At 43.1% G+C, this 27,850-nt stretch overlaps 1 protein-coding gene and 1 long non-coding RNA gene across 4 annotated transcripts in view; one reads left to right on the top strand and one right to left on the bottom strand.

Moving 5' to 3' along the window:
• The window catches only part of TENM1 (teneurin transmembrane protein 1), a 774,784-nt gene that overhangs the window by 14,742 nt on the left and 732,192 nt on the right, over nucleotides 1-27,850 (bottom strand). For all 3 annotated transcript variants that reach the window (XM_078065077.1, XM_078065079.1, XM_078065078.1), the window contains 4 exons: nucleotides 25,708-26,074; nucleotides 23,035-23,545; nucleotides 11,418-11,590; nucleotides 9,997-10,232 (listed from right to left, as the gene is read on the bottom strand). In XM_078065077.1, coding sequence (XP_077921203.1) covers nucleotides 9,997-10,232; nucleotides 11,418-11,590; nucleotides 23,035-23,545; nucleotides 25,708-26,074 — 1,287 coding nt within the window. The remainder of the gene's footprint in view (nucleotides 1-9,996; nucleotides 10,233-11,417; nucleotides 11,591-23,034; nucleotides 23,546-25,707; nucleotides 26,075-27,850) is intronic.
• On the top strand, nucleotides 15,801-27,596 carry LOC144380574 (uncharacterized). The gene is made up of 2 exons (XR_013444774.1): nucleotides 15,801-15,862; nucleotides 25,834-27,596. It is a non-coding gene; the product is annotated as an uncharacterized LOC144380574 (long non-coding RNA).

Raw genomic sequence — 27,850 nt, 5'->3', positions numbered from 1 at the left:
GTCTCATGTAAATTTTATTAGACCAACCAAAGAACCTAGAAAGGAAGAACCTAGAAAACCCACATTCTCATTTCAAAGTCCAGTCTTCCCTTGCTCACTTTGGTTTTCAAAACAGTTTCCACTCTCCATCATAAAAGTGATGTTTTTTCGTTGCAGAAAAATTGGAAAATAAAGAAATACAAAAAGAAAATAATTACCTGTAATCTCACCCTCCAATGCTAATCACTGCTAATATTTGGCGGCATTCCATTTATCTCTCTTTTATGCATAATTTGTTTATACATTCAAAAAATACAACTAGGATTGTACTTAAAAGTCCTGTGTCCTACTTTTAGCTAATGTTTTATCTTGAGCATTCCTTGTATTATTATATATTCTTAATATGTGAATTTTAATGGTTGCATAGTATCTTCTTACATGATAATTATTTATCCTTTCTCCTATTGTTGGAAGTTAGAGTTTTTATTTTCCATTATTCTTTCATATTTCATATTTTGCTGAACATTTTTGTAAATGAATATTTCCTTAATACAGAACTCAAGAAGTGAAATTACCAGGTGAAGTGATAAGAATATATCAAAGACTCCTGATGCAACACGAGTCATTACTTTATAGTGCATGAAGCTTCTACAAATTTATACTTCCTTTAAGTAATAGTGGGGGAGCCCAACTTATTCCATCCTTACCAGCATCAAGTAAGTGTTAGCATTAAGTTTTCTCTATATCAGAGTGGGAAAATGGTATGTTACTGTAGTTTAAATTTGCATTTATTTGATAACTAGTGAGGCTGAAACTTTTTTAATGTCTATTGGTGACATGTATGTCTTCTATGAATTGTCTACTCATGAGGTTTTTTTTTTTTTTTTTTCATTTTTCTATTGGGGTATGGCACTTTGCTTTAAAAAAATCTCTTTTGGTTCAGTTTCTTCATCAGCCGGCTGGGGCTAATAATATTTGCCCTTAATTTTGAGCTTCTGAAAAAAAAAAAAAGGACCTATCAAATGTTCCATGACATGAAATCTATCCAGAAGACTAGAGATTAGATACTTAAATTATTTGAAAGGAAATGCTGTTAGTCTCAGGGGTAGGTTTAATTCGGGGAAAGAGACACACACAGATTGGGAATCAGGACTCTTTAAACCATCTGTAGCCAATGTATGCAGTATTGTAGTGCATAAATATACAGTAACCTGCTGTTATTACCTAAAAAGTGATAGTGAAGCACATATTTTCTGTCTTTTGATACGCAGGGCTTGGAAACCGATATGTAACCAGGTGTTCTTTCCTCAACTACCTTTCCTGTGGTTTTATAGCCACATATCTCCAACTGTAATAACGCTCATTTACAATAGCTGTAAAATATCCATGTACTCCCCGAGACGGTTGTAACTGTTACAATTTATGTTATAATGATAGTTAAAGAGCCAAAGTAACAAGTGATTTCCAGTGCAACTAAATTTGTGGTTTTATTTGTCTGATAGATTAAGTTTACTACTCAAGAACACATTTCTTAATAAAGTCATTACAGTTACACAAGCAGGGATCACTGTTAAATGGGTACAAAGCAAGCAGAGGAGGACGGCCTAATGTTCTTTCTGTGCTTGTCAATACGTCGACAACCTTGCTTCTCTTTTTCAGAATAAAGTACTCTGAAACTCAGATGCTGTGGAAAAACTATTATCAAAGGTTTGGAAGGTGTGATATTGTGATTTATAAGAACTGTATATTTGGTCTTGGACCCTGTTCCAGGCACAGAGCTCCTGAAACCTTTGGAATCTCCTGTGATAAGAGTGATAAAGCTGCCTTTTGTTATGTTAAGGAGGTGACTTTTGGAAGCCTCTCAAGTAACCTAAGAATGGGGGCTGGTTGCCAGGGAAACCAACCACATGATTAGAGGGTTAGAACTTTGAGTACCTCCCTCCAAACCTCTGGAGAAGGGTGGAGTGGCTGGAAGTTGAATCAATTGCCAATGGCCAATGATTGAATCGATCATTCCTAAGTAATGAAACCTCCGTAAAACCCAAAGGACAGGCCAGAGAGCTTTGGGGTTGGTGAACGAGTGGAGACGCTGGGAGAGTGGAGCATCCGGAGAGCACGGAAACTCCTCACCCTTTCCCCATACCCCGCCTTCTGCATCCTTCCATCCGGTTCTTCCCGGGTTATATCCTTTTATAATAAATTGGTAATTTCATAAGCAAAATGTTTCTCAGTTCTGTGAGCTGCTCTAGCAAATTAATCAAACCCAAGAAAAGGGTTGTGGGAACCTCTGATTGATAGCCAGTCCATCAGAGGCACTGGTAACAACTTGGACTTGGTGACTGGCATCTGAAGTAGCGGGCAGGAGGCAGTTTTGTAGGACTGAACCCGTAACCCACGGAATCGGATGCTATTTCTTGGTAAATAGGGTCAGAATTGAACTGAATTGTAGGACAGCCAGCTGGTGTCCCCAGAATTGCTGGTTGCTGTGGGGAACTCCAGCTCCCACATTGGCATTGGGTCCAGGAACCCAAAAGAGAAGGTACTGTAACATTCGGCTCAGAGCTGAAAGGGGGTGAAGGAATAGAAGATGCCACAGAGTCCCCCTGAGTCTCCTGCGGAAACTATGTCTTAGGAGGCTGGGAAGGAGTATGCTTGTCCAGGTGGGCTCTCCCATCCCCATCCTTGAGTGCTTATATGCTCCAGCCATTATGGAGGAATCCAAACTTAAGCTGATTGCTTATGATTGTTGGGGTCATAAGCAAGGTTGGGAAAGCTCCACATTCATACAAACACTAGTTTGCCTGAAAGACAATAATCGCCTTTGACCTAAGTGTGGGCCATCCATCTTTATTTCCACTTGCATGGGGGCAGAATTTGTCACCCCAAAATATGCCTCTTTGGCATAAGGATTATTTTAGGCTGATTATTTTTAAGAAACAGCCACAGGAGAAGCTCTTAAAAAACTGTGAAGTTACCCATTTGCATTTATAAGGGGAATTTCCATTTGTAAAGGTGTCTCTCTGTACCAAAAAGTGGGGAATGACTAAATCTGTACAAACTTTTAGCAACGGAGAAGGTGAGGATTTAAAACTGCACAACAACCGCATCCTTGTTTATTGTCACTTTCCTGGTAACCTCCCATTAACTGACTCCCCACCTCCAGCATCTTTTGTCTTTAGCTGGGGATGTTACTTAAGGTATTGGCTTTAGCTATTTGGGGATCTACTCAGTTTTCCTGGGTCTCTCATGTACATAGGAGGTATACATGTTATTCAACTTATGCTTGTTTTTCTCCTCTTAATCTGTTTTATGTCAGTTTAATTATTACACCAGCCAAAGAACTTAGAAGGGTAGAAAGAAATTGTTTTTCTCCCCAACACACTCTTCCTCCAAACAGTCTGCACCAATTCTTGTGCTGGAAAAGAGGGGGCAAAGAAAGGGGTGAAATTTGGTAATAGCCCCAAGTTAAAAGGGGTCTCTTTGGACAGGTTGCACATTGAACGAGACCTCTGAGTTTGACAACAGCTGTATGTTGGGGTAAGAAACCTGGACTTGGTAAAAATTTTCCATAGGGGAAGAAGTATCTATACTTTAATTCATCCTTTGGTTTTCCTTGTATTTTTTTTCAGCTTTGCTAAGGAGAAGTAAGGAGAAGGGCTTGCTTTTTGATCATACTTGGACCAGAAAGGAAAGAAGGAAGTAAGTGCTCTAGGGAGCCATGGGTTGTGTTTCTAGCAGAAATCAAAGTGCTTGGAAAGGGTGGGTACAGGCAGAAGCTCCAAAGAAAAGTGTCCTTTGTCTCCACTCAGAGCCTTTTCTTGCTCCTTCCTAGAATTTGTGTTTTAATTGCTTAAGAGAAAGTCCTTTCAAACCTTCCAATTCAAGACTCATTCAATTAGTGGGATAAAGATATATTAAGTTGCTTGCTGATATTTGACTGTTTTTCGCCTACAAAAAGGGCAATTTGCTATGGTTCAACTGAATATGTTTTATATATCTTATATTATATATTATATAAATATATAATTATATCTATAAAGACACATACACAAAATGTATTGAACTCTAAGGAAGTTATGATTATGGCAGTTGGTTTCTTTTTTTAAAAAGATTTATTTATTTGAGAGAGAGAGAGAGTGCTTGGTGCATGAGCGGGGGTTGGGGGGGAGGGACAGAGGGAGAGAGAAAATCCTCAAGCAGACTCCCCGCTGAGCATGGAGGCTGGCTTGGGGCTCAATCCCAGGACCCTGAGATCATGACGGGAGCTGAAATCAAGAGCTGGCCACCTAACTGACTGAGCCATCCAGGAGCCCCATGATTTCTTCTACAAAGAAGAGAAGGCTGAATTTTCAAGGATGCTGTCTAGCATTTCAGCTCACGGTGCAACTGAATTAACCTGTTAACTTTTGCTGAAGAAGTCGGAAGGTGAATAAGTGAGATGGGCCAAATAATCACATCACAGTTTGGGAGATGCACTGTATTTAATTTCCATGAATTTATGAGAATAGATAGAAAAGTCACAGCCAATTTTAAATTAGTACATGCTCCTCTACACTCACTGGTTTTAAGGTAATTAGTACTTAGTTAGAAATCAATCAGTACAGTGCTACAGATTTTATTTTTTGTTGATAATTGTTAGGCTGACAATCAAAACCATACTTAGGCTTGCTTTTATTTCACAGATTTGCCTATAAATGAACAGGGCATGTGTTAGCATCAGCTGCTACTACCCCATCTGGAATTTCCTTTTACCTCTTTTTTCTTTTTTTACTCCCAAGACACTCTCCTTACCTTGCCAGCCCACAAAATCTTAGTGCCAGTAGGGATCTTGGGACATAGGCTATTGAGTTGACCTGCCTGGGTTCAAATCCTGCTATCCCCACATACTAGCTGTGTGTGACCTCACTGTGCCTCTTCCTTCCTTCCTTCTTTCCTTCTTTCCTTTTAGAGAGAGAGGGGGTTGCAGAGGGAGAGAGAGAGAGAATCTTAAGTAGGCTCCACGCCTAGGGCCAAGCCCAGTGCGGGGATTGACAGGGGGCTTGACCTAACAACCCTGAGATCAAGACCTGAGCTGAAACCAAGAGTCGGATGCTTAACCAACTGAGCCACCCAGGCGCCCTGTCTCTGTGCCTGTTTCTTAATCTGTACAATGAAAATGATAATAATAGAACCCACCTGATAAAGTGTTATGAGTACTAAATGAGTTAATATATGGCATTACACATAGTAAGACCTCAGTGAATGTTATCTGCTTAATTACGATCAGTTGTGAAAATGCTACTAATGATAGAGATTGCACAGCCCATATCCCTCATTTCATAGATGGGAAAAGTGGTGCAAAATTATGGGCATACCAGTTCTTCCTCAAAATCTTGTTCATTCCGCTCACCTGACTTCTGCCATATCATTTAACTTGGATGCTTTTTGCATTATATTGATTTGCTCTTGTTTAAATACTTTCCTGTTGGTGAATTCATTTGCGAAATCATACAACAGACACTTGAGGTTTTTTATACCAAATCATTAATGTTTATATGCATGTGGAATAGTATGTGAAATAGTACTTTCTTCCTAGTTATCTTAGTGGGGCTGACTCAAGATTAACAAATAGAGGAGCTTCTATGATTTGAAGGCCCCAAGAATGCCCTGACCCCAAAAAATCAACTCTGCCCAGTTGCCTGAGATCTCCTGTCTCCTGGTGACTCCTTAGGGGTAGACACACTGTTACTTGGGACTGAGAACCATAGATATATTTTTAGAATAGATTCATCTATCTGCAAGCAGCCTCCTTATCTAAATTTTCACAAAATAAGTCCCTCCAGCAAACCTGGGGAGAAGGAAGTTAAAATAGCGTGAAGCAAATGTGAACTCCCAACTCTGAGCAGCCTGCAGCTGTGAGCCCCGTCAGCAAAGGCATTTTCTGAGAACGGAGGGAGATGCTGGAACCCTGTTGGCTGCCTTCCAAATTCCCCATCATTTGTCAGCCTGGGACCCTGAGTTGCATCTGGGCTTGTTTGCCCTTTCAGAGCGCAGATCACGTATGAACATGTTGCGCTGAAAAACCAATCTACCCCATTCTCAGTTATCTTTGAGTGGCGAGGGGACAAAAATCAATGGTGAGGGTTTTAGATTAGTCTTTGCTTCATTTTGCTTGTAAACACATAATCATCTTACTTGATTTTATTACTTTGGTTTGAAGTGCTAAGCTTCCTGGACTTTTTTTTTTCTTTTCATAAAGGAGGCTGCGGGGCAGGGGTTTTGCCGTAACCTCACATCTCAGTCTGTGAAATCTTGTGAAGAGCTCTGGGATCCGGCGCTGGGCTGCGTCTCCTAGAATGGCGTTATTATCCGGGGAGGTGGCGAGGAGGTGGCGAGGTGCAAGCCGGGTGAAGTTCCTAAACTGGTTTGCTGTGGGTGAATGCCCAATTCTTTTACAACGGCTTCCATTGTGATCTAATCTCTAATTTCTCCATTGTAAAGGGAAATGCATTTATGGGGACAGGCTGATGCAGCAGATCAGAGACATGTAAAAGTACTTTGCAAGGAAGATGATTCAAACACACCTCAGGTTGGGGGAAAATGGATTTTTAAAATAAAGGAAATCTCAGGATGTTAGTGTGATTTGTTTCACTTAATGGAGCTGGTGCAGGACGGCCCAGAGGTAACAAATCCCTTGCTTGCCCAGGCTGAGCAGGATATCACGTTTTTCAGCAGTCTGCCTTGTTCACCTTGAAGGGGACCCTGACTTCGTATGCAAAAAACCCACCAGTCACGGGAGAAGAGCAACGCTTGTTGCTTTATCTCCAAGAGAAGTCTATCCTTTTCTGTGTTTTCTTTGAGCTAGAAGGTCTAGGGTGGATGTGATCGGTAGCTTTTTGGAATGCCCATCATCTTACCCAATGGGCCTATAAATGAACCTGCCATTTTTGTGCCTGAACAATTAGTGTTTTATGACCTGCTGCCCAAGCACATTTAAAAATCACAATCACACCTTTGTTTGGTTTTTCAAAGAGGAGTCCTATTTCCTACGGTACAGCAGGGGTTTCTATGTTGTGTGACTATGTGGACCTGGGATTCTGTCTCAAGAGCTCTGGTGTACCCACTCGCACTTGCTCTGGAATGGCTGCCCCACCAGGAGAAAGAAATGATTCAGTCCAAGGCCTTGAGGTACGTGAGGACACCCGAGAGGCTTATTCTTTACATGAACGCTTACAAATGGGTCACTGTCTATCTGGCCCAGGAAGAGAGAATGTTACATCTTGTGCTATCTGCTCGCCCCTTGAAAAGCTACCAGAAACGAAGGGGCACCATCTCTGAAATAATAAACTCAGCACGGAAAGAGAATTCTGCCTTGTCAAAACTGGATTCACACTTACGTTAGGGGAGCATAGTCCTTGCATTAAATTGGATTTGCCTAATCTGGGGAAACTGAGGCAGCAGTGTAAACAAAAACGCATGAGGATGGGGAGAGAAGGTAAGAATCAGCCAGTGAAACAGCTTCCCTTCTCCGGCCTCCTGCACACTTTCCCTGCCTGGAGGCCAGCCAGTCGCCCTGTACCACCAGTACATTAGAGTCGATTATTGGCCTCTTTTTGTCAGCATTGAAATGAGGAGTCAGGCCCTGCCAAGGTGGCTCCACTGAGTGGGGCAATGATTTATAGATTAATTATCTTAAGAAACAAGGCAGCACAGCATGATGTAGTGGAAAGAGTGCTGCGCTAGGCGAAGACCTGCATTTTAGTGCTGGCTCTGATCCTTAATAGCTGTTTGACTTTGGGCAAATCACTTAACCTCTCTGGGCCTTAGTCTCCTTATCTGTAAATTGGGAATAACAACAGTTGATGGTTGTGGTGATCAAATAAAATCCTGGCTACGAAAGCCTTTTGTTAACTCTAAGGCACTAAACATGTAGAGGATTGCTGTTAGGTTTCTACGGACATGCATGGTAACACCACTCAGCTGAGAAGGGGCTCCCTTCTGTCGCAGGACCTCAGGAAGTGCCCTGGAAGTCACATAGAAGAGAAGGTCCTGAATTTGTTGCCCTTATAAGCAGTTCCACAGATCTGCTCAACTATACCACAGGAAGGGAAATGGGTCAATTATAAATAGAATCAACTAAATAACACTTCACTCCTTACTCTAAAGAGCCCCCAAATGTTTTATGACCTTTAGCTTTTCAACATTAAGAACAGTTTGGGATATGAGGTGTAAACTATAGTTTAGAATTTCTCCATTATCTGTGTACATGGAGGGGAGAAAATGGTGGGTTATCTTAGAAAGTGGAAAATCCGGAAGTCACATAGTACAGGATGTGTTATCCTAAAGAATGGGAAAACCCAAAGGCACATAGTGTATGATATGGTTCATAATGTTTTATTGAGGCTATAAACTGGGGGAGGCACTAAGAGATCATTTATTTGATACAATTATTCTATGGTGAATCCATGAGGTTGATAAGCCATGTGTAGATGGTTCTTACTTTGCTCTAGAATGATATTTTCATTTCACAGGTGAAGAAAATAAAGGCATTTCTTTTCTTTCTTTCTTTCTTTTTTTGATTAAGTAGGCTCCATACCCAGAATGGAGCCCAGTGAGGGGCTTGAACTCACAACCTTGAGATTGAGACCTGAGCCGAGAGCAAGAGTCAGACGCTTAACTGACTGAGCCACCCAGGTGCCCCAATAAAGGCATTTCTTAAGCCAGGTCGACTAACTTCCCCATCTAGAGCTCTACCCAGGAGATCCTATTTCTAGAATTCTGACAGAAACCTTCGCTGCTTCCCACTGAGAGAGGTGTGTGTGTGACTATGTGCACTGGTTTTACTTCTCAATTCAGTGGCGCATCAGTGGTAAATATTCTGATAGAGACTGGCGATAGAATCAAAACATGCAAATTGACTTGTGCATGTAGACTACTTTAGTGGCATTATGAAGACCACCGAAGTCTGTGTCTATGTGTCATCAACACAAGTGATTGAAAAAGAGTACTGTCGTGCATTATTTTGCCCATATCACGCCTTTGGACTGGTTGGACTGTTTCTTGCTGGAACTGGGTGGTTGTCTGGCATTGTATTTCCACAGCCTAAAGGTTACCACATTTTCACTGTGAGCGACTTTGTACCATGAGTGAAGAAAATGCAAGCATCCCAGGTCAAGCATGACACAGGTGCTTCAAGCAGGCCTGGCCTCAACTGTGAGTGGATTGTTTCCCTCGGGCTGGCAGTTGCTCTGGGGGTGATACTGAATGTTACTATATTTGGAAAGTTGGTCACATCATCCGAACATTGGTTAATGCTTAAGAAGGGACAGGTAGACACAGTGCTGTGGTGGTCGTAGGCTTTGTGTGCTGCAGAAAGGCAGGTTTGACAGGGATTCTGCTAGCTGCAGTGAATTGTGCTTGGTAAGGACTTGGAAACCTCCCTCCCCCGCCCCCGCCGGGACAAACCTTTAATTTCCTCCGGGCAGCTCTTCTCTGAGCACCACTAGTCCAATCTCAGTACTGGTCCTTTACCCCTCTGGCCCTTAGTAATGTATTCACGGCAATGTTATCATTCACTGATTTTTTCCTTTTAACTTGGCTTTGTCCGAAAGTTGCCTTATGTCTCGCATCCTTGTGTGTGCGCCTGCCTCGTCTTTCCACACGAAGTATAAACTATCCCCAAAGCAGGGAGCTGGGTCAAGGTAGTGAACCTGATAACCATCTCCCGGGCATGCTGTGAGGGATTCTGGAGGGCCTCCTGACTAAACACATTTCTCCACCCAGACTTTCTTGGTGCCTGAAATTGCTACTATTAGAGCACTTTAGCTGGCTAATGACAAAGAAAGCTCCTATTAGAATGTTCATTTAAGGACACTGAACCATTATCAGCCATTAGCACCCTCTCTCGAATTAGTATATCATATAAGCTAGTCAGTCACCTAGAAAAGCTTTGTTGCAATGGGACTTCAGATTAGGGCAGCTCTGTGGTTTTTGAACATAAAACAGAAGTTCTATATCTTGCATCGGGTCAAGCCTTACCCTCAGTCTCCTTTCAAAAGCTGAAATGTTGCCTTTGTTTTGCTCCCTGCGCTGCCGCCACTCGATGAGGTTTGCATTGTGCTCTCCGGGCAGGGAGATGTTGCATTTGCCTGGGGTGGGGTTGACCGCCCCGGCCAAGATGTGGGGCTCTGAGCTGAGGCTGATCTCCATCCCGCTGGCAAAGGTCACGCGGAGGGAGCCGTCTGGATTCACCCGATAGGTACTCTGGGTATTTTCTGTAGGCAGAAGAGCAAAGGAGGGAGAGGGGAAGAAAGGGAAGTGCAGGAAGCAGAGGAGAGACAAGTTTAGATTCGGGAGGCAAGTGTGGGGAAGGATGAGCAGGTGGGTCGCTGTGGACCTAACTGCCTTCTGGGCTAGCCGGCCACGCTCACAGGCACATGCGTTCTCTGTCCATTTGGGTCTTGTTACTCTCATAGCTGGGCTATCTTGTTCCTTGGATAAAAGATTCCTGTCTAATACTGCAGGCTGTTTTTGGCTTGTCTTTTTCATTTTTAAAGAACTCCCTCACAAAATCCTTCTCTGACTTGGTGGGTTGGCATCCTCAGTTTGATATGCTGGGAGCTAGAAGGAGAAGAGGATGAAGGTCACCTCGGCATCCTGACTGCCTGGGGACGCGGGCATGGCTGCTGCTCCCGGCAAAATGGTTACACTGACAAAGGTTGCTACCGATCCTGTTAGAGTGAACCTGAACTCTGGGCAGTTCTGTGTCTGGCCCCACAACCTAACAAGAGAATCAGTCCTTAATGACTGGGCAGAGAGAAAATAATTTCTCTGTGTCCGTGTCCCTCTAGCTTCCGAGACATTCTTTCCAAATGCAACCGTTTGTCCCTCCCTTGGTCCCTCCCTTCCTTCCTTTGTTTTCTTCTGTCTCTCTCTCTCTCTCCCTCCCTCCTTCCTTCCTTCCCTTCTCCCCTCCCTCCCTTCCTTCCTTTTTTTCCCATTCTTACTTTTCTCTCTGACTAGAATGAGATTTTAATTCTCTCGTTTCACTTACATTCTTCCTTGGTGTGTATCCCAAGTGATCCTTTTTATTCACCCACGTCAGCATTGATTTAGAATGCTAATCTCAGATGGGGCACAGACTTCATTTCTTTAATATAACCCAATCAAGGCCTAAAAGAGCTTTACAAACAGCTGGGTGCTGGGAAATGACTTGAAGGGAGAGCAGACTTGGCAGGGATTGAACCTCACAGCTCCCACAGAGATGTGGCCCAATGTTGGTACGCGAACTTTGTGAATGGTGTGATTTTATTTGGGTTTCAGCCTGCATAGCTGGAAAATAAGGAGAAGAAGCCATCTTCTCAGCCAGAAGTGAATTCTATTTGTTAACGGTGTGCAGAGGTTTGATGGTAGGTTAAGAAAGGTGCCTTATAGTCAGGTGAAGTGGGAAGTATCCTTACCTTGTTTTAAAATATATATGGTACTAGTTGCTGTCAAGTTGGTTGACATGAGGACATTTTCACGGTTGGAAGTATCTAGTTCCACTTTTGTCAGCTTCTCCAGGTCACTGTGGAAACTGCTGACCTCACCAGTGGGAAACGTTGCATTGGTCAGATGTCCCTCGGGGTCATACCTGAGGAATGCAACCAATCCCAACTTTGAAGCCTCTTGGCAGTGATAACAGGCCTTTGCAAATAAAAATCACTTGGCAGCTAATACAGTTTAACTTTGAGTGATAACAAGTATTATTAACCTTGTTCAATAAGAAGAAAAAGGTCAGAGAGATGATTAATCAAACGAAGGTATTTCTTGCAGCTTCTGAATTCTTGATGACTTCCTTGAGCTGTGCTGTTTTACAGAAAAAATATATCTGGTAATGAATCACCAGGGTGGAAAACTGATTTATGAATCATGTCCTGCTGTGTGTAATGTTGCAGGGAGGCCTCCGTTTGCAATTTGGGTTGATCCCACTGGATGTGATGGATAACAAAAGCCAGCAGAGGGTGCTGTTGGCAAAGGAAAAGGAGGCACAATCGGCCCCCGCCGTCTGGAAGGGCAATAAACTGATTTTGCACTGTGATAGGAAAATTATATTTGCTGCTGTTTAAGTTGCCAAATTTGAGATGAATGAATCATTCGTCCAACAAAATGAACAAGCAGAGAGGATAATGGAAACATGTTCATTAAAACATTCTGGAGCCCCCTGATCTCAGTTAATTTTTTTAAAAAAATCTTTTTAGAGTATAGTACATAATGCATTGTAATTTGCCTATATGAGTAAGAGACAAAAAAAATAATTACCTGGGATAATAGGCAATAACCCATATCTGGAAATATAGTCTAGCGAGTTTACTTTAAAAAAAAATCAGAATGATTGGCAATCTCACTGTCCTCCAAATGGAAACTGCTTCCCTGAAGGCTTTTGATGTGGAGCTGTTCTTTTATTGCCAATGGAACCATGAAAAATAAACACTTCATTAAAAGTAAAGACATGCACTTGGAAACCCATTACTGTTTTCTTTTCGAGTTGCAAATTACAAAATATTTAAGCACTTTTATTTGCTTTTAAAATGTTAAACAATTATATTCTTTTTACCCGAAGTGAGCAGAATAGAGCCTGGACACAATGGCAAAGTCTGGCTCTACTATTTTCTCCCCCGACAATTACGCAAAATGGCATAGTGATTTAGTGTTAGTTCACTAGGTTTTAAAGAACTCGGCCTGGATAGTTGCTCAAATTTTAAAACCTAGACCAACCTTTGGTAGGCTTGGGAAAAGGGGCTGGACCTTATTTCGTCAGACAGAACTGAACCTCAAGTTCGGTGCAATGTGTATATGAGTGCATGCTATCAGTTTAAACAGTCATGTATGCAAATGAAAACAATCAGATAGGTCAGTTGATATCACAAGCCCAGTTGTTTAATTGGAGGCATCCTTGGTTTAAGTGGATATTCGTCAAAATGGTAGCTGGTGTGTTGCTACTACGCAGCTCAGGCCTCATTATCACGGAAAGGCCGAAGGGTGCTGTTTGCGCTTGGGGTTAATGGTGGAATCCTGGCTCCTGCTCAACCCTTTTGCCCATGGCCTGCTCTGGGGCTCTGGCTGCAAAAGGCTGGCAGGCCCAGCACAGCCTTGACCTTGTCTGCCTGGTCTTACTTCCAGGAGAGGAAAACAATGTCTACCTTTAATTTTCCCAAGTGTTTCCAGGCAGCAGATAGAAGGAAGCTGCCTTCCTCACAGGGGAGACTGGGATCCCAACAGCCTAGATTCTGCAGACAGTTCCTCTCTGTTTCACATCCATCGACAGCAAATCAGCCTCACTGGATTACCTTTCCTGGTTTCTAAGTAGGTTCCTTAAAACTTGGCAAGGTCACTCATCGTCATTCCTCAGAAAATCTGACCTAAGATTCTAGGCATGCAAGTTCCCAATGGGCTTTCCAGCTTGGGGACGGTTGCCTTCTTTCTCAGTCACAGGGTCTCTTGTTTTAAAGCAAGATTTCATCTAAAGGTGAAGGCAGTGGTTCTGGCCACTTCTCAGGGCAAGATCACAAGATCGGATGCTGTTTGAGGCATCCACGAGCAGAGGTACAAGGGCCAAAAATTCCAATGAAACTTAGCAGTGGCCTGGGATAAATCTGCTTTCCTAAACCCCCCTCCTCCAAACACCTTTTAAGCTCAGTCGCTGGTGCTGTTTGCGATTATATGTCTCAAAGCTGATTCCCAAGAGCACAGCCATGTTCCTACATATTCTGTTCCCATCCCCACTTCCCAAATTGACAGGGGTACATTTGGAGAGTAAAGATTAATAGTCCTGGATAAGACTGTAATTACCTGGATAGATCTAGCTGGGAGGTAGCTGCCTGATCCTTTTCTGATGAGGGAGGCAATGGTGTTGGGGATCAGGTAGAATTTTCCAGAGCCCTGCCCAGTTGCTGGGTAGCTGGAAAGTTATATTGCCTGATTTCCTTTCTGTGGCTGGACATGCATCCTTTTTGAAAGTGTGTATTTGACTTTAACTCTACCCTAAACAAAGCACTCTACCTGGAGGGCATAACGCTAAGTGAAATATGTCAGACACTTGTAGGATCTAAAACAAAACAAAACAAAAAACCCACACATACCAAACTCAGAAAAGATCAGATTTGTGGTTACCAGAGGTGGGGTGTGGGGTGGGTGGGGGAGTTGAAGGAAGGTAGTCAAAAGGCACAAAGTTCCAGTTATAAGATAAATAAGTACCGGGGAGGTAATATACGACTACAGCTAACGCTGATGTACTACTGTTGCTGAGAGAGTAGACCCTAAAAGTTCTCATCAGAAGGAATAAACCAGTTTCCTCTCTCTATTTTTGTATCTATGAGATGATGGAGTTAACTAAGATTGTTTTGGTCATTTCTCAGTCTTATTATATAAGTCAAGTAATTAATGCTGGACACCTTAAACTTCTACAGTGCTATGTGTCAATTATATCTCAATAAAAGCAAAGGGAAAAGAAAAACCAAAAAATATCCCCGAAGCACTTTACCCAACACACTCACAGACCCCAGTTCTGCAAGTCAGTCATAGCAATCATATTTGGTGGTATCTTCAGTGTGGTGTCTCTGTCCTTTGCATGGCCCTAGGTCTAAACATATAGGCCCACCTCTCTTTTGTGGGATCATTTCCAAAGGAAGAGCGACAGGTTGAAGTACTCATTAGTGGATAATTCCCACAACTTTGGAAAGATTGCTCAAAAGTGGCTAAGAAATAAAGGGAGCCTTTGATTTCCTATGGCTTGCTTGAGTTTTTTCTCTCCATCACAGGGGAATGCATGTTTCCAGACTGAATGTCAAAGATACAAGTTTAATCAAAACCTCTTATGCTGTGTTTCCCTTTGGTGCCTGCATCCTTTGGTGCAGAGTACAAGCCAATATGCTGCAACTGATCCCCTCAGGCCACAACAAGGTAGCAAGCCCCTCCTTCCCGGGGCCGGGGGTGGCACTCGCTTAACCAGGCCTGCAAATCCGGGCTGGTGAATTGTGTGATCAGGCGAAGACTGTTGCCTTCATAGTCATTAGAAGCGGGTCTGGTTAGAGGAGATTTGCCATCAGATTGTCCCTTCCTGTCCTGATTTTACAGAATTGCACTATGAGGGTCTCACAGGACACCGATCAGTGAAATATTGAGTGTAACTATTGTTTTGCTCAGCACCTCAAAAGGCTATGTGCGTGTGTGTGTGTGTGTGTGTGTGTGTGAATGCAGACATGCCCCATTGGAACAAAGAAAACATTTATAAAGGAAGTTCAGAATTCATTCTTGTCCTTGAGGAGCATATAGTTTAGTTGGGGTAGGGTGATATTTATACATTATTAAAAATACATGTGGGCTGATATTTTCTCATAAGGGATAGTCCGCCCTTTTCCCTTGAGGATAATTTAAGCCAGAGCTAAACCATGCAGACTGAAAACTAGAAGCTCCCCCACCTTTGCTTTTAAGAAAATATTAATGATTATAGAAGGAAAACTCATTACTTATTTTTTAAAGGGAAACAGACCCCCTTTACCCTCTCATTCCAGAAACCTGACCAACCTAATAAGCATTCTGTAGGAAATACTGGATTCCCCTTCCTCACCAATAACTTCATTTGGCTTCCTTTGATTTGGCTCCAAGTCCATAATACCCTTCTATCTCCACTTTGTCCTTTATTCAGTAAGTATGAGTCTTGTGCTAGGTACCGGAGATACAGTGCCGAATGAAATGCAAAGTGTGGTGGGGCAGATAAGACATTCACACGAGTCATTCTAATGCCAGAATATTGCCACATGCTTCCGTAAACAAGCTGTCGAAGCTCAGAGCGGGCAGAAGTCATTTCCAGCTGGGCTGAGCAGAAAATAAGGAGGAGAAGGAGGTGGTATTTGAATTCTGGAAGGTAGGTAGAGCTCAATCCCTGGATAGGTAGAGATGGGGGTGGAGGGGAGGTGATGGCATGAAGAAAAGTATACTGGTGGATGGGATGTCCATGAGAAGAACTGGGTTGCTGGGGCACAAGGTTCCGCTAGGAGGGTAGTGGGTGATAAGGCTGAGAGGCATGTTGCAAGCAGAGCATAGGGGACCTGGGGTACCGGGCTCTGGAGGAACGCAGAGAGGCAGTGGAGAATGGAGAGCCCCAGAAGACTTTGCAAGGAGAGAACAGTACGATGAGAGCAAATCTTGGAAGGGGATATGTGGAGCAGGGGGACCTGTAGGAAGGCCGCAGCCTTCATTTGTGTAAGAAGGTGGGGGCTTCTTGCCTTTGTTCAAAGTACTGTGATTGCCTATCTTTGGGACTAGTCTTCCTTACTAGGTTGTAAACTCTTATCCATAGAGGGAGGGCGCCCATGTCTCATTCATGCCTGTATTCTCGGTGTCTGGCACAGAGTAGATTCTCACTACGCCTACTTGTTGTGTGAGTGAAATAAGATGATACCAGTGGAAATGGAAGGGATGGGTGGATCCGAGAGCCAGTGTACTGAGAGAAGAGACAGAGCCAGCGATGGTGGTGTTGGGAGGCCAGGCTCAGCTCCCATACGTGTCCTGTGCTCTGCAGCTAATCTTCCCTACCAGCCCCCGGAAGCTTTTTCTGCCAGTAGCCTCTGTTCCTTCTGTTCACTTCCTGTCTCTATTGCAGTTGTCCCCAGCATGACCCATGACCTTCTGTCTGCCCATTCTTGATCCTTATCAAGGGCATAAAGCACACACATGGAGAGGTGATGGAGTAGAGGTGTCGAGAGCGTCTGTCTCTGGAGACCTGAAGGAACAGTTGACAATTCTCTGTTCTTGCTTAACTGAAATCCTTTGCCTGGCTGGAGGTAGGGGGCCGGACCACATGGTGCCTTAGTTCCCTCTCTACTCTGAGATCCTAGAAAACACTGGAAACATTTTGATGTGTTTGGACGGATTATATAACCAGTTCTTTTTTTTTTTTTTTTTTAAAGATTTTATTTATTTATTTGAGAGAGAGAGAATGAGAGAGAGAGCACATGAGAGGGGTTAGGGTCAGAGGGAGAAGCAGACTCCCTGCCGAGCAGGGAGCCCGATGCGGGACTCGATCCAGGGACTCCAGGATCATGACCTGAGCCGAAGGCAGTCGCCTAACCAACTGAGCCACCCAGGTGCCCTATATAACCAGTTCTTACATGGGAACCATGTCCTATGCCCAGGCAAATATCTCACCCAGAGATATGGCTTATTTACCTTGCCCCTCCCTCTACTTCTAATCTTACCAGGGAGGAAGGAGAATCCCCCATTACCCATCTTCCATAAAACCGAGCATTTATAAAATAGCCTAGAAGGCACTCAGTGCTATTATGAGGGTTTTCCAACTTGTCAGTGGATGGCTTTTTTGAGGGGAGCGGTGGGGTATGTGCTAACAAAGTCCAGAAAGAGAGAGAATACAGAAGACTGGGGATCAAGAAATCACATAAATGTGCAGTCTTCTTCCGGTGGACGGCTTCCGCAAAGGGCAAGGGCCTGCGGAACCGTCCGCTCAGCCTGGACCAGTAGCAGCGACACACTGACGCTTTGGCTTCCGCCTGGGACTTCTCCGGTTTAGTATAGCAGAAGCCTTTGCCAGGGCAGTGCTTGGGAAACAAGCAAGGGCATCCCGGCTACTCTTGCAGCCTCCTGGGCAAAGAAGGCTTGCCTGCTGTGTGAGTTGCTGGGCCCTACCCTTGGGCCCCCACTGCTGTAGGGTCATTGCAATTAGGAACCTGCCAGCCCCCTTGGGCCAAAACCCTTGGCTCATTTGGTCGGCATTCCTGCCTTGCCAGTCACCTCTCTGTTAGCCATTTCTCTGTGGTCAGCTTTCCCCGTGACATTCAGGACGCTCAAGCATCAAGTACTACTACTTGGGGTGTGCAATTTTGATCCTGGTCCAAGTCAAACGGAATTATGAAAATCAATGAACTATTTAAACAACATCACATTACACAATACAAGCCCAAGCACAAGAAGCATTTAAAAATCCTATTTGGATGATCCACTTTTCAGGGTCATCTGTGTCATTTCTCCTCTCCATCGCCACAGATAATCAAAAGATGAATGGATTACTGGTTTAGCTACCTGTACGTGGCCGTCCTCCATCCTGCCAAATTTTGCTCCTGTTTCTGTTTCTCTGTCTCTCAACTCAGAACAGAATTTCTATTTCCACCTTGGCAAACAATTTGTCCCCTTTGGCCACAGAAGGCAGCCTCCTCACCTCAGAGAACTGCAGGGCTCTGACCCTGACTAGAGTAGTAGGTCCAGTTCTGTGTTCCCCAGCTTCAGAAGGACAAAGGAAAACTCAAAGGAGTGTTCAGAACTGGCTAATGCATTGGGGGATAAAAGGGAAAGAAGTCCGATTTTGTACAGAGAGGACTGTAAGCAGGATTAATTACATTATATAGGTTGGGAAATTGCTCATTCTTTTCTGTGCAGGTAAGAAGGGATAGGGGCAGTGTCACACTGGGGGCTGCTGCTCGGCACCAGAATGGAGTGCTTCAGGAGGAATGGGGACTTTCCACAGATGATTTTTGGTCAGGAGGGTGTCAGCACAATCCTGGCTGGAGTTAAGGAGGGAGAAGGAAGAAATGACTATTTAGCCTCCCTTTCTCTTCCTTTTCCTGCTACTAGAGGGGAAAATCTCGCTTTCCAGACTTCCCACGGTCACTCTTGCAATCCCACATCCTTCTCTTTTTTCTGGAAGGCAGTTTTTAATAATTTCATTTTATTTTTCATCATAATTAGTGTAGTCTTTAATCCCCATCCACTATTTCACCCATCCCCCCACCCACTTCCTCTCTGGGAACCATCAGTCTGTTCTCTATAGTTAAGAGTTTATTTCTTGGCTTCTCTCTCTCTCTTTTTTTTTTTTTACCTTTGCCCATTTGTTTTGTTTCTTAAGTTCCACATATGAATGAGAGCCTGTGGTATTTGTCTTTCTCTAGTTGACTTATTTTGCTTAGTGTTATACTCTCTAGCTCCATACATGTAGTGGCAAATGGCAAGATTTCATTCTTTTTGATGGGTGAGTAATAGTCCAGTGTGTGTGTGTGTGTGTGTGTGTGTGTGTGTGTGTGTGTGTATCTTCTTTATTCATCCATTGATGGATACTTGATACTTGGGCTGTTTCCATATCTTGGCTATTGTAAACAATGCTGCTATATCCCTCTGAATTAGTGTTTTTGTATTCTTTGGGTAAATACTCAGTAGTGTGATTCCTGGATCATAGGGTAGTTCTATTTTTAAGTTTTGGAGGAACCTCCATACTGTTTTCCACAGTGGTTGCACTCTTAAGAATTCTTTACTCACTGTCTCTAATCTCTCTCCTCTTGGTCACTTCCTTTTATATTATTATTATTTCTTAAAGGTTTCTTTTTTAAAGATTTTATTTATTTATTTGACAGACTGAGAGAGAGAGAGCACAAGCAGGGGGAGCATCAGGCAGAGGGAGAAGTAGGCTCCCCGCTGAGCAGAGAGCCTAATGTGGGGCTCAATCTCAGGACCCCGGGATCATGACATGAGCCAAAGGCAGATGCTTAACCGTCTGAGCCACCCAGGTGCCCTTTATTATTATTATTGAGATATAATTCATATACCATAAAAGTCACCATTTCAAAGTATACAATTCAGTGGCTTTCAGTGCATTCACCATGAGTGCAGTCATCCTTATCACTTCTAGAACATTCCATCACCCCCAAAATAAACCCCACCCTCATTAACAGTCAATCTCTATTCCCTCTCAGCCCCAGGCAACCACCCACTTACTCTCTGCCTTTATGAATTTGCCTTTTGTGGACATTTCATATAAATGGAACTATACAATATTTGTCCTTTGTGACTGGCTTCTTTTACTTAGCATAATGTATCTGGGGTTCATCCATGTTGTAGCACATGTCAGAACTTCATTCCTTTTTATGGATGAATAATATTCCATGGTATGGAAGTACCCCATTTTGTTTGCCTATTTGTGTCCCAATGGACGTTGGTTCTTCAAACTTCTTGGCTATTATGAGCAACACTGCTATGAATATGTGTATATCCATTCTCTTTGAAACCAGCTCTGCTCAGGCTTTTGTCTCCCATGGTGCCACAACATCTGCTCTTCTTAAGGTGAACATTGATGTCCACGGTGCTAGATTGAATGGCCAATTCTCAGTCCTTGTCTTACTTCACTTACCAGGAATATCTGACACAGCTGATCACTCCTTCCTGTTTTACTTGGTTCCCAGGATATCCTACTCTCCTGCTTTTCTTCCTACTTCATTAGACTATCCTTCTTAGTCTCTTGCTGGTTTTCACTTGGAAGTCTAACTAAACTGATTATATCCAGAACTGAACTCCCGATCTCCCACCCAGTGTAATGCACTCCTTGTGCACTCTTCCTTGTGTTGATAAATAGAAAGTGTATCATCCAGTTGCTCAGGCGAAAACCTTTGGCGTTGTCTCTAACACTCTTTCTCTTCACTTCACATCCAAACTATCCATAAGTCCTGATAGATCAACCATCAAAATATACTTAGAATTTTACCACTTATCACTGCCCGCACTCCCTGGTCTAAGTCACCATCTTCTGCCTGGAGTATTGCAAACCTCTCTCCTCTCCACCATTGGGCTCCCCTCTTTCCACCATAGTTGGATGTCTTCAATACAGGCTGATTTTTAAAAAAACGTAAGTCAGATTCTGTCATTCCTTTACTTAAAACTCTCCAGTGGTTCTACATCTTACTTCAGGGTAAAAGTCAAAGTCTTTACGGAGGACTACAAGGCCCTACATGAAGTAGCCCTGGCCACTTCACTGATTTTATCTTCCCACTATTCTTACTCCATTCCAGCCACAGTGGCTGCCTTAGTATTCCTTGTACACGTCAGATTGGCTTCTGCTTCAGGGCCTTTGCACTTGCTGTTCACTCTGCCTGGAATGTTCTCTCTCTTCCCTCCCCATAGATATCCATATGGCTTACTTCCTCACCTCCTACAGGTATTTACTCAAATGTCACCTTCTTAATAAGACCTTCTCCGACCATGCACCCAAAAGAAAAACCCCTTCTGCCTCACACTCTTGATCTCCCTTACCCTGCTTTATTTTTCCACAGAACTTATCACCATTTGAAGTTCCGTACATTTTACTTGTCTCCCACCAGTATAATGTAAACTCTATGAAGGTAGAGATTTAAAAAAAATTTTTTTTAAATTTTAAGTAGGCTCCACACCCAACGTGGGGCTTGAACTCATGACCCCGAATCAAGAGTGTCATGCTCTACTGACTGAGCCAGCCAGGTGCCCCGAAGGTAGGAATTTTTATCTGTTTTGTTCACAGCTGTACTCCCTGGCACAGAGTAGGTGCTCAGTAAATATTTGTTGAATAAATAAATGAACTAGTTTTTGTTTTTTTCCCCTCTAGCTTTATTGAAGTATAGTTGACAAATAAATTGTATATATGTTAAGTATACAGTGTAATGAACTGATGACTAAAGGAATGAATGGTTGAACTGGCTATTTTGAAACTAGTTAATACTTCCGCCATTTCTTGTGGCTTGACTGAAGCTAACCTTTAGCTTTCAAAATAGTTGTCTAATTTGAGCTGTGGTATGATCTTGCATGAATTTTTGAAAAAGATACTCTCATTAGAAAGTTTATCTTTCTTCAGGGTGGTATATTTAAAAATTGGGGGTTTGAGTCAGACTGTTGGGCGTTTGAAACCTGGACATCTGTGTGAATCAGGACAAGTTAACAGTTCTGTGCCTCAGTTTCCTCATCCATAAAATGGCATACCAGGAGCATCTACCCCATGTTGTTATTTTGGGGATCTAATAAAATAATGTATGTAAATCATTTAGCCTACTACTTGGCACATAGTAAAGCTTCAGTGAACAGTGGCTTTTATTACTCTTATTAAGATGTAAGAGAAATTTTTCGAACAATAGAGTAAGACTTGCAACAGAAACAACTGAATACATATTTCTAAGTGAAACTAAAATAGATGTCCAGCTTTTTTGTGTAAGTGGCATTTCTTTGGGAAATGATCCAAAATGTGAAGGCCAATTGTTTTGTCCCTTTCCTTAGGAGGCTTTCATGGGATTGGACATATCCTCTTCATATTCCCTGCATCCTTACAGAATAGTCACATTGGGAAGCCCTCATACTTAACATTTCCTCTCGTCACACTTTTCAACTTTAATGCCATTTCAGACTCTGGGTTCAGATTCCATAGATTATCTTCACTCAGTACACTGGTTAAAAATTCAGCAATTCCCTTTCGTGGAAAAGATGCTTGCCAAGTCTTGGCAGGCTAGCTTTCTAAATGAGTTGACCTGCAAACAAGGTTGTCCATGCTTGGAAAGGCAAGGACAATGGTCTCTTTCCATGTCATGACACTTCCTAGTAGCTTGCTGTCAGACACACCCTGTGTTAATTCCCAGTTAAACAAAGTCATTACAGATCCAGTCTGTGAATGCCAGTCTGTGCCAGATTCTTTGACTTGTGCTGGGAAACTGAGGAAGCGCATGCCTGTCCAGGAGCATCTGGCTTCACATTTCACCAAAGCAGCCAATGGCATGCAGCCTCTCCTGTTCACACTCGCTTGTCAGGGCCCGCTTTTTATATCCTAACTTCTATTACCTCCCACAGCAACTTATACTGAGTTGGGCTGGGCTGGGCACACATTCATTTATTCATTCATTAAACCGCACAGGGATCAATAAATACGAGGTAAACCACACTGCTTCCTTGTTGCTTTAGAACTATTTTCTTAGTTTTGTTATTTAAATGAAATTTTACCTTGTTTTCCCAGCTATGCTGTAAATTTCTTGAGTACTCAGGCTTCTAGCTCATTCCTGTCTCCTGCCGTGCCACGCCTGATTCTTCATTCAGTCTACGTTTTTATTATTATGCTCTGCAAAACTGCTTTGGAGAAATGGGTTTGAACCGTAGGAGTTAGGTAAAATTTTCTCCTTGACTTTTTTTTTTTTTTATTGTGGTTCTTAGGAGAAAATAGCATGCAACACCCAGCAATTACTAAACCATTTTCCTACTATAATACAGTTTCAAATAAAAGCCTAACAAAGCCTATGTTGAGAAACTTACTCATAAACAGTTGTCCATCCATTTTCATTACTTTTGGTAGCCAAAAGCCCCGTGTTTCCTGGATAGGTCATCAAGGCCAGATTATAGCCTTGGGCTGACACTCTTTTCAGGACTCCATTGCTGCTTATGGTCAGCCAGTACACCTGCCCGCCAGGCACCACAAGCCAAAGGGGCATCCCGCCTGCGTCACGGCGAATGTGCACAGAGTTGCCATTGCTGCTGGTAACCGCACCTAAGTCACCTTCGGCATTGTAGGTGAAATTATATACATAGTCCCGTGTTATCAAGTTCAAGGTGTGCAGGTGGGTTCCATTGACAGTGAACTGGTAGAGCTCCTGGTCAGCAGGTGAAGCAATCTCATAAAGGTTCATGTCATTCAGGTGGGCTTGGTTCCTGCTAATGGTACGAATTCGAACATTCCCAAGGTCTGCGACGTATAGGGTACCATCAGGTGACACTGCTAAGGAGGAAGGGGCTTTCATTTTTGCATCTTTGGCATAGCCACCATCACCTGTGAGAGAAAGACCATGATTTTAATAATTGTCATCACAAGCATTTATAAGAACATAACCATATACAGAAATCACTGTGCATCAAGAATCGTATTAGGAGCACCTGGCTGGCTTGGTCAGTGGAGCATGTGACTCTTGATCTTGGGTTGTGGGTTCAAGCCCCACGCTGGGTATAGAGATTACTTAAAAATAAAATCTTTACAAGAAAAGAATCATTTGAAAGCAAACAATCAGTGAACCATTATTCTCTGCATGCCCCTCCCTTGACAAATTTGAAACTTATTCAGAATTCTTGAATCAGTAACCAGTAAAGATGAACAGTGAGATGCAATTATCTCAGTTAACACCAGTTTTGTGAAATCATCAATCCTGCTGTTCAGTATCTATTGTATCACAAGATACGAAAACAGCAAATAATGGAAACCACACAAAATGTGGCTGGAAATCCATGAGATTTATGCCTGTCAGTCCTTGTGGACCTACCTACCTACCTACCTCAGGACTTTCCAGTTCTACTGTGCCTAGAGGACCTCTCTTTGGCTAATTCCCATTGTCACATTGTCAAAGTACACTAAGTCTGTAAGTGCAACAATGATTCAGAACATCAAATTTGATAACTGGAATAAACATTAGATTTGCCTTGAATGAAAGACATAAATTAGCAAAATAAGTATAAAACTAATTGTCCAGGAAAACACTGGAAATATTGATCAAAAGTCGTATCGACCAAGTTGCTCATTCGTGATTCCTCTGGCCCAAGAAAAGGCAAGGTTAAGAGAATCATTTGGGCCCAGATGAGCAGTTAAATAGGACTGCAGGTAGCATGGAGGGATTTCCACATCCCAGCAATAAATGTATCTAGAGGACTGTTTGCTATCTGGAGTATCTAATCCATGTTTTGGGGAAAAGACTCATATGTGTGTATATATATATATATATATATACGTATATATATATACATATATATATATGTATTTCAGTTGGAAATAAAGGGCACTATTGGCTAGGAAGAAAATTTTGGGCATTTTTAAATATATATATATTTTTTAAAGATTTTATTTATTTATTTGAGAGAGAGAGAATGAGAGAGAGCAAGTACATGAGAGGGGGGAGGGTCAGAGGGAGAAGCAGACTCCCTGCTGAGCAGGGAGCCTGATGCGGGACTCGATCCAGGGACTCCAGGATCATGACCTGAGCCGAAGGCAGTCGCCTAACCAACTGAGCCACCCAGGCGCCCTTAAATATATTTTTAAAAAGATTTTATTTATTTATTTGACACAGAGAGAGAGAGCGCAAGCAGGGGGAGCGGCAGAGGAAGAGGGAGAAGCAGGCTCTCCACTGAGGAGCCCGACGCGGGGCTCGAGCCCAGAACCCTGGGATCATGACCTGAGCCGAAGGCAGATGCTTAACCAACTGAGCCACCAAGGCACCCGAAAATTTTGGACATTTTTAAAACAGTCTAAGTAGTAGACTGATGTCCTGAGAACCCCTCCACAGTGGGACTTTATTTTGCCCATGTATCTTCAAAGCAGTCTGCTCTAGTCTCTTTGGGTTTCAGATTTTTTTTTTTTAAAGTAGGCTCCACGACCCTGAGATCAAGACCTGAGGTGAGATCAAGAGTTGGACGCTTAACAGACTGAGCCATCCAGGCACCCCTCTTTGGGTTTCAAATAGCAAGGCCTATTAATTTGGAAACCAGTAACTTAAGGGAAGTAATTTTTTCCTTAGCTAAATCAGTATATGCAGATTTTACTGTGTTTCCTTTTCTCCAAAGTACAAATAGTGTCATGATCTTACATTCATATAGCGATTTTAACTTGAGTATCAAACTTTTGTTATAGTAGCTTATCCTTAGTACAGCAAGGTGATATAACTGAGACAAGTGACATCTCTAACAGATGAGGTGAGTCATGAGGAGGTTTTGTGGCTTTCCCAGGGTCACTTGGTCAGTTGGTTGCAGAGCAATGACCAGATACTAGGCTATGTGGCCCCAACCCATCGCTTTCTCCACTCGCTCACGCTGCCCCAACCCATCGCTTTCTCCACTCGCTCACACTAATGTTCAGAAATAACACTTTAGTTTTCCTTTTGGCCTTTCTGTTGTGTGTTTTTCTTTTGGAAACAGAGAGAGGGAGCTGGTGAATTGCTAAAAAGGTCATACCTGAAAAACAGTCACAGTTGGGATCAATTTTGCAGTCACAGTCAGTAGGGGCACCAGCTATGATGGAGATCTCTCCATTGGTGGTGACTTGCTGAATGCGGTTTACTTTCCTCTCGTCTGTTTCAGCTATGAAGAGCAGCCCGCTGTGGGAGACGCTGATGGCCCTGGCTGACTCCAGAGTGGAGTGAATTGCCACCTTGCTGACCAAGAAATGATCGATGCCTGGCACCTGGCAGTGAATGGGGCGTCCTGCAATGATCCGCACACGCCTGTTCTCAGAAATTTGCAGCACAATGTTGTTATCCAAGACATACAATGAATTGTCCATGGGATTGACTGCAAGGTCTGTTGGCCACTCTAATCGCACCTGCAAAAAGAGCAGAACACACACCATTAGGTTACAATATCTTTCCAGGGGCAGTTTTACCTTGAAAGAAAAATTGGCTTATTGGTTCCCCCGTCTGAGGAATTTCGGCAACGTTGGTGTTGTCTGGCAAAGTTGGGGGAGGATGGTTGATCAAATGTTCTGGGAAACATATTTATCATTTATACCATTTCCAACATAATGAAAATTCATTTTCAATAATTCCAGAAGGATCCCCTAGAGCAGTGTTTTTCAGAGTGTGGTCTCCAGACCAGCAGCAACAACAACACTGGGGAACTTGTTAGAAATGCAAATTCTCAGACCCCAACCTAGACCTACTGAATCAGAAACTCTGGGGGTGGGACCTAGTCATCTGTGTTTTAATAAGCCTTCCAGCATCTTCTGATGCACGCTCAAGTTTGAGGATCAATGCTCTAGGGCTTCTGTGTCGCTATGACATACAGATCTCGCTCACTGTCTTGTAGATACATGGAAGAGCAAAGTCATAGAGGCTTCCAGAAAGCACAGTGCCAGAGAAACTCGATTTTACTGTAACAGCAACCTTTGGGGACAGGACCTTCCATTAGCACAGACCTAGCATCCACCTTGTGGAACACTCAGACACCGTTTATCAGCTGGTGATGTGGAATCCTAAGTCGCAATGCACGGCCACCTAGCTTGACGTGGCTCACTCCACATTTCCCTTTTCTCGCAAATGGGTTGATTTGTTCTTTCACTGAATATTTGCTGAGTACCTTCTTTGGGCTATGCCTTGCGTTAGGCTTTGGGGATTCAAAAGAATGCTATGACACAGCCTCTGCCCTCAAATGACTCATGGTCTAGTGGAGTCCTTGGAAGGGCCATTAGGCAATTATTCTCCATGTTATGAGAAGGAAGCAGTGGAGAGAGTATAAGAGCACTTCACTCACATTAGGAATCACGAGACAGGTTATTCTCAGAGATGGTACTACCTGAAATGACCAGTAGGAGAGAAATGGGGTGAAAATGGTGGAGGGTGAGGTGGGAGAAGTGTTGAAAGCAATCCCAGGGAGAGGGAACAGCATGGGTAAAGGTCCAGAGTTTAGAGATGGTGTGGACGATCCAGGTTACTACAAGCAATTCAGTAAGGTTGAAGTGTATGGGAGTAGTAAGCAATAAGAATCAGGAAGTAGTCAGTGGCCAGGTATTATGGATTGAATTGTGTTCCCCCAAAATTCATGCAACCCCCCAATGTGACTGTATTTGGCAACAGAGCCTTTAAAGAGGTAATTAAAATTAAAAGAAATCATGAGGGTGGGGATCTAATACAGCAGGACTGGTGTCCTTATAAGAAGAGGAAGAGACACCAAAGAGACAGCAGGAATGTGTATGCATAGAGAAAAAGCCCACGTGAGGACACGGTAAGAGGATGGCCAACTGTAAGCCAAGGAAAGAGACCTCAGGAGAAACCAAAGCTGCCAACACCTTGATCTTGAGCTTATGGCCTCCAGAACTGTGAGAAAATAAATTTCTCTTGTTAAAACCATCCAGTCTATGGTATTTTTTTAAAAAGATTTATTTATTTATTTTACAGAGAGACAGTGAGCAGGAGTGGGAGGGGCAGAGGGAGAGGGAGAGAGAATCTCAAGCAGACTCCACACTGAGTGGGGAGCCCGACGCAGGACCCGATCCCATGACCTGAGTTGAAACCAAGAGTCAGATGCACAATGGACTGCGCCACCCAGGCGCCCCTGTGGTATTTTGTTACAGAAGTCCGAGCCCTCTAATACACCAGGTAAT

The sequence above is a fragment of the Halichoerus grypus genome, chromosome X, assembly GCF_964656455.1.
Source record: "Halichoerus grypus chromosome X, mHalGry1.hap1.1, whole genome shotgun sequence".
NCBI classification, from domain to species: domain Eukaryota; kingdom Metazoa; phylum Chordata; class Mammalia; order Carnivora; family Phocidae; genus Halichoerus; species Halichoerus grypus.
Note: the sequence above shows the minus strand (reverse complement) of the source record. Positions and strands in the feature narration are given on the sequence as shown.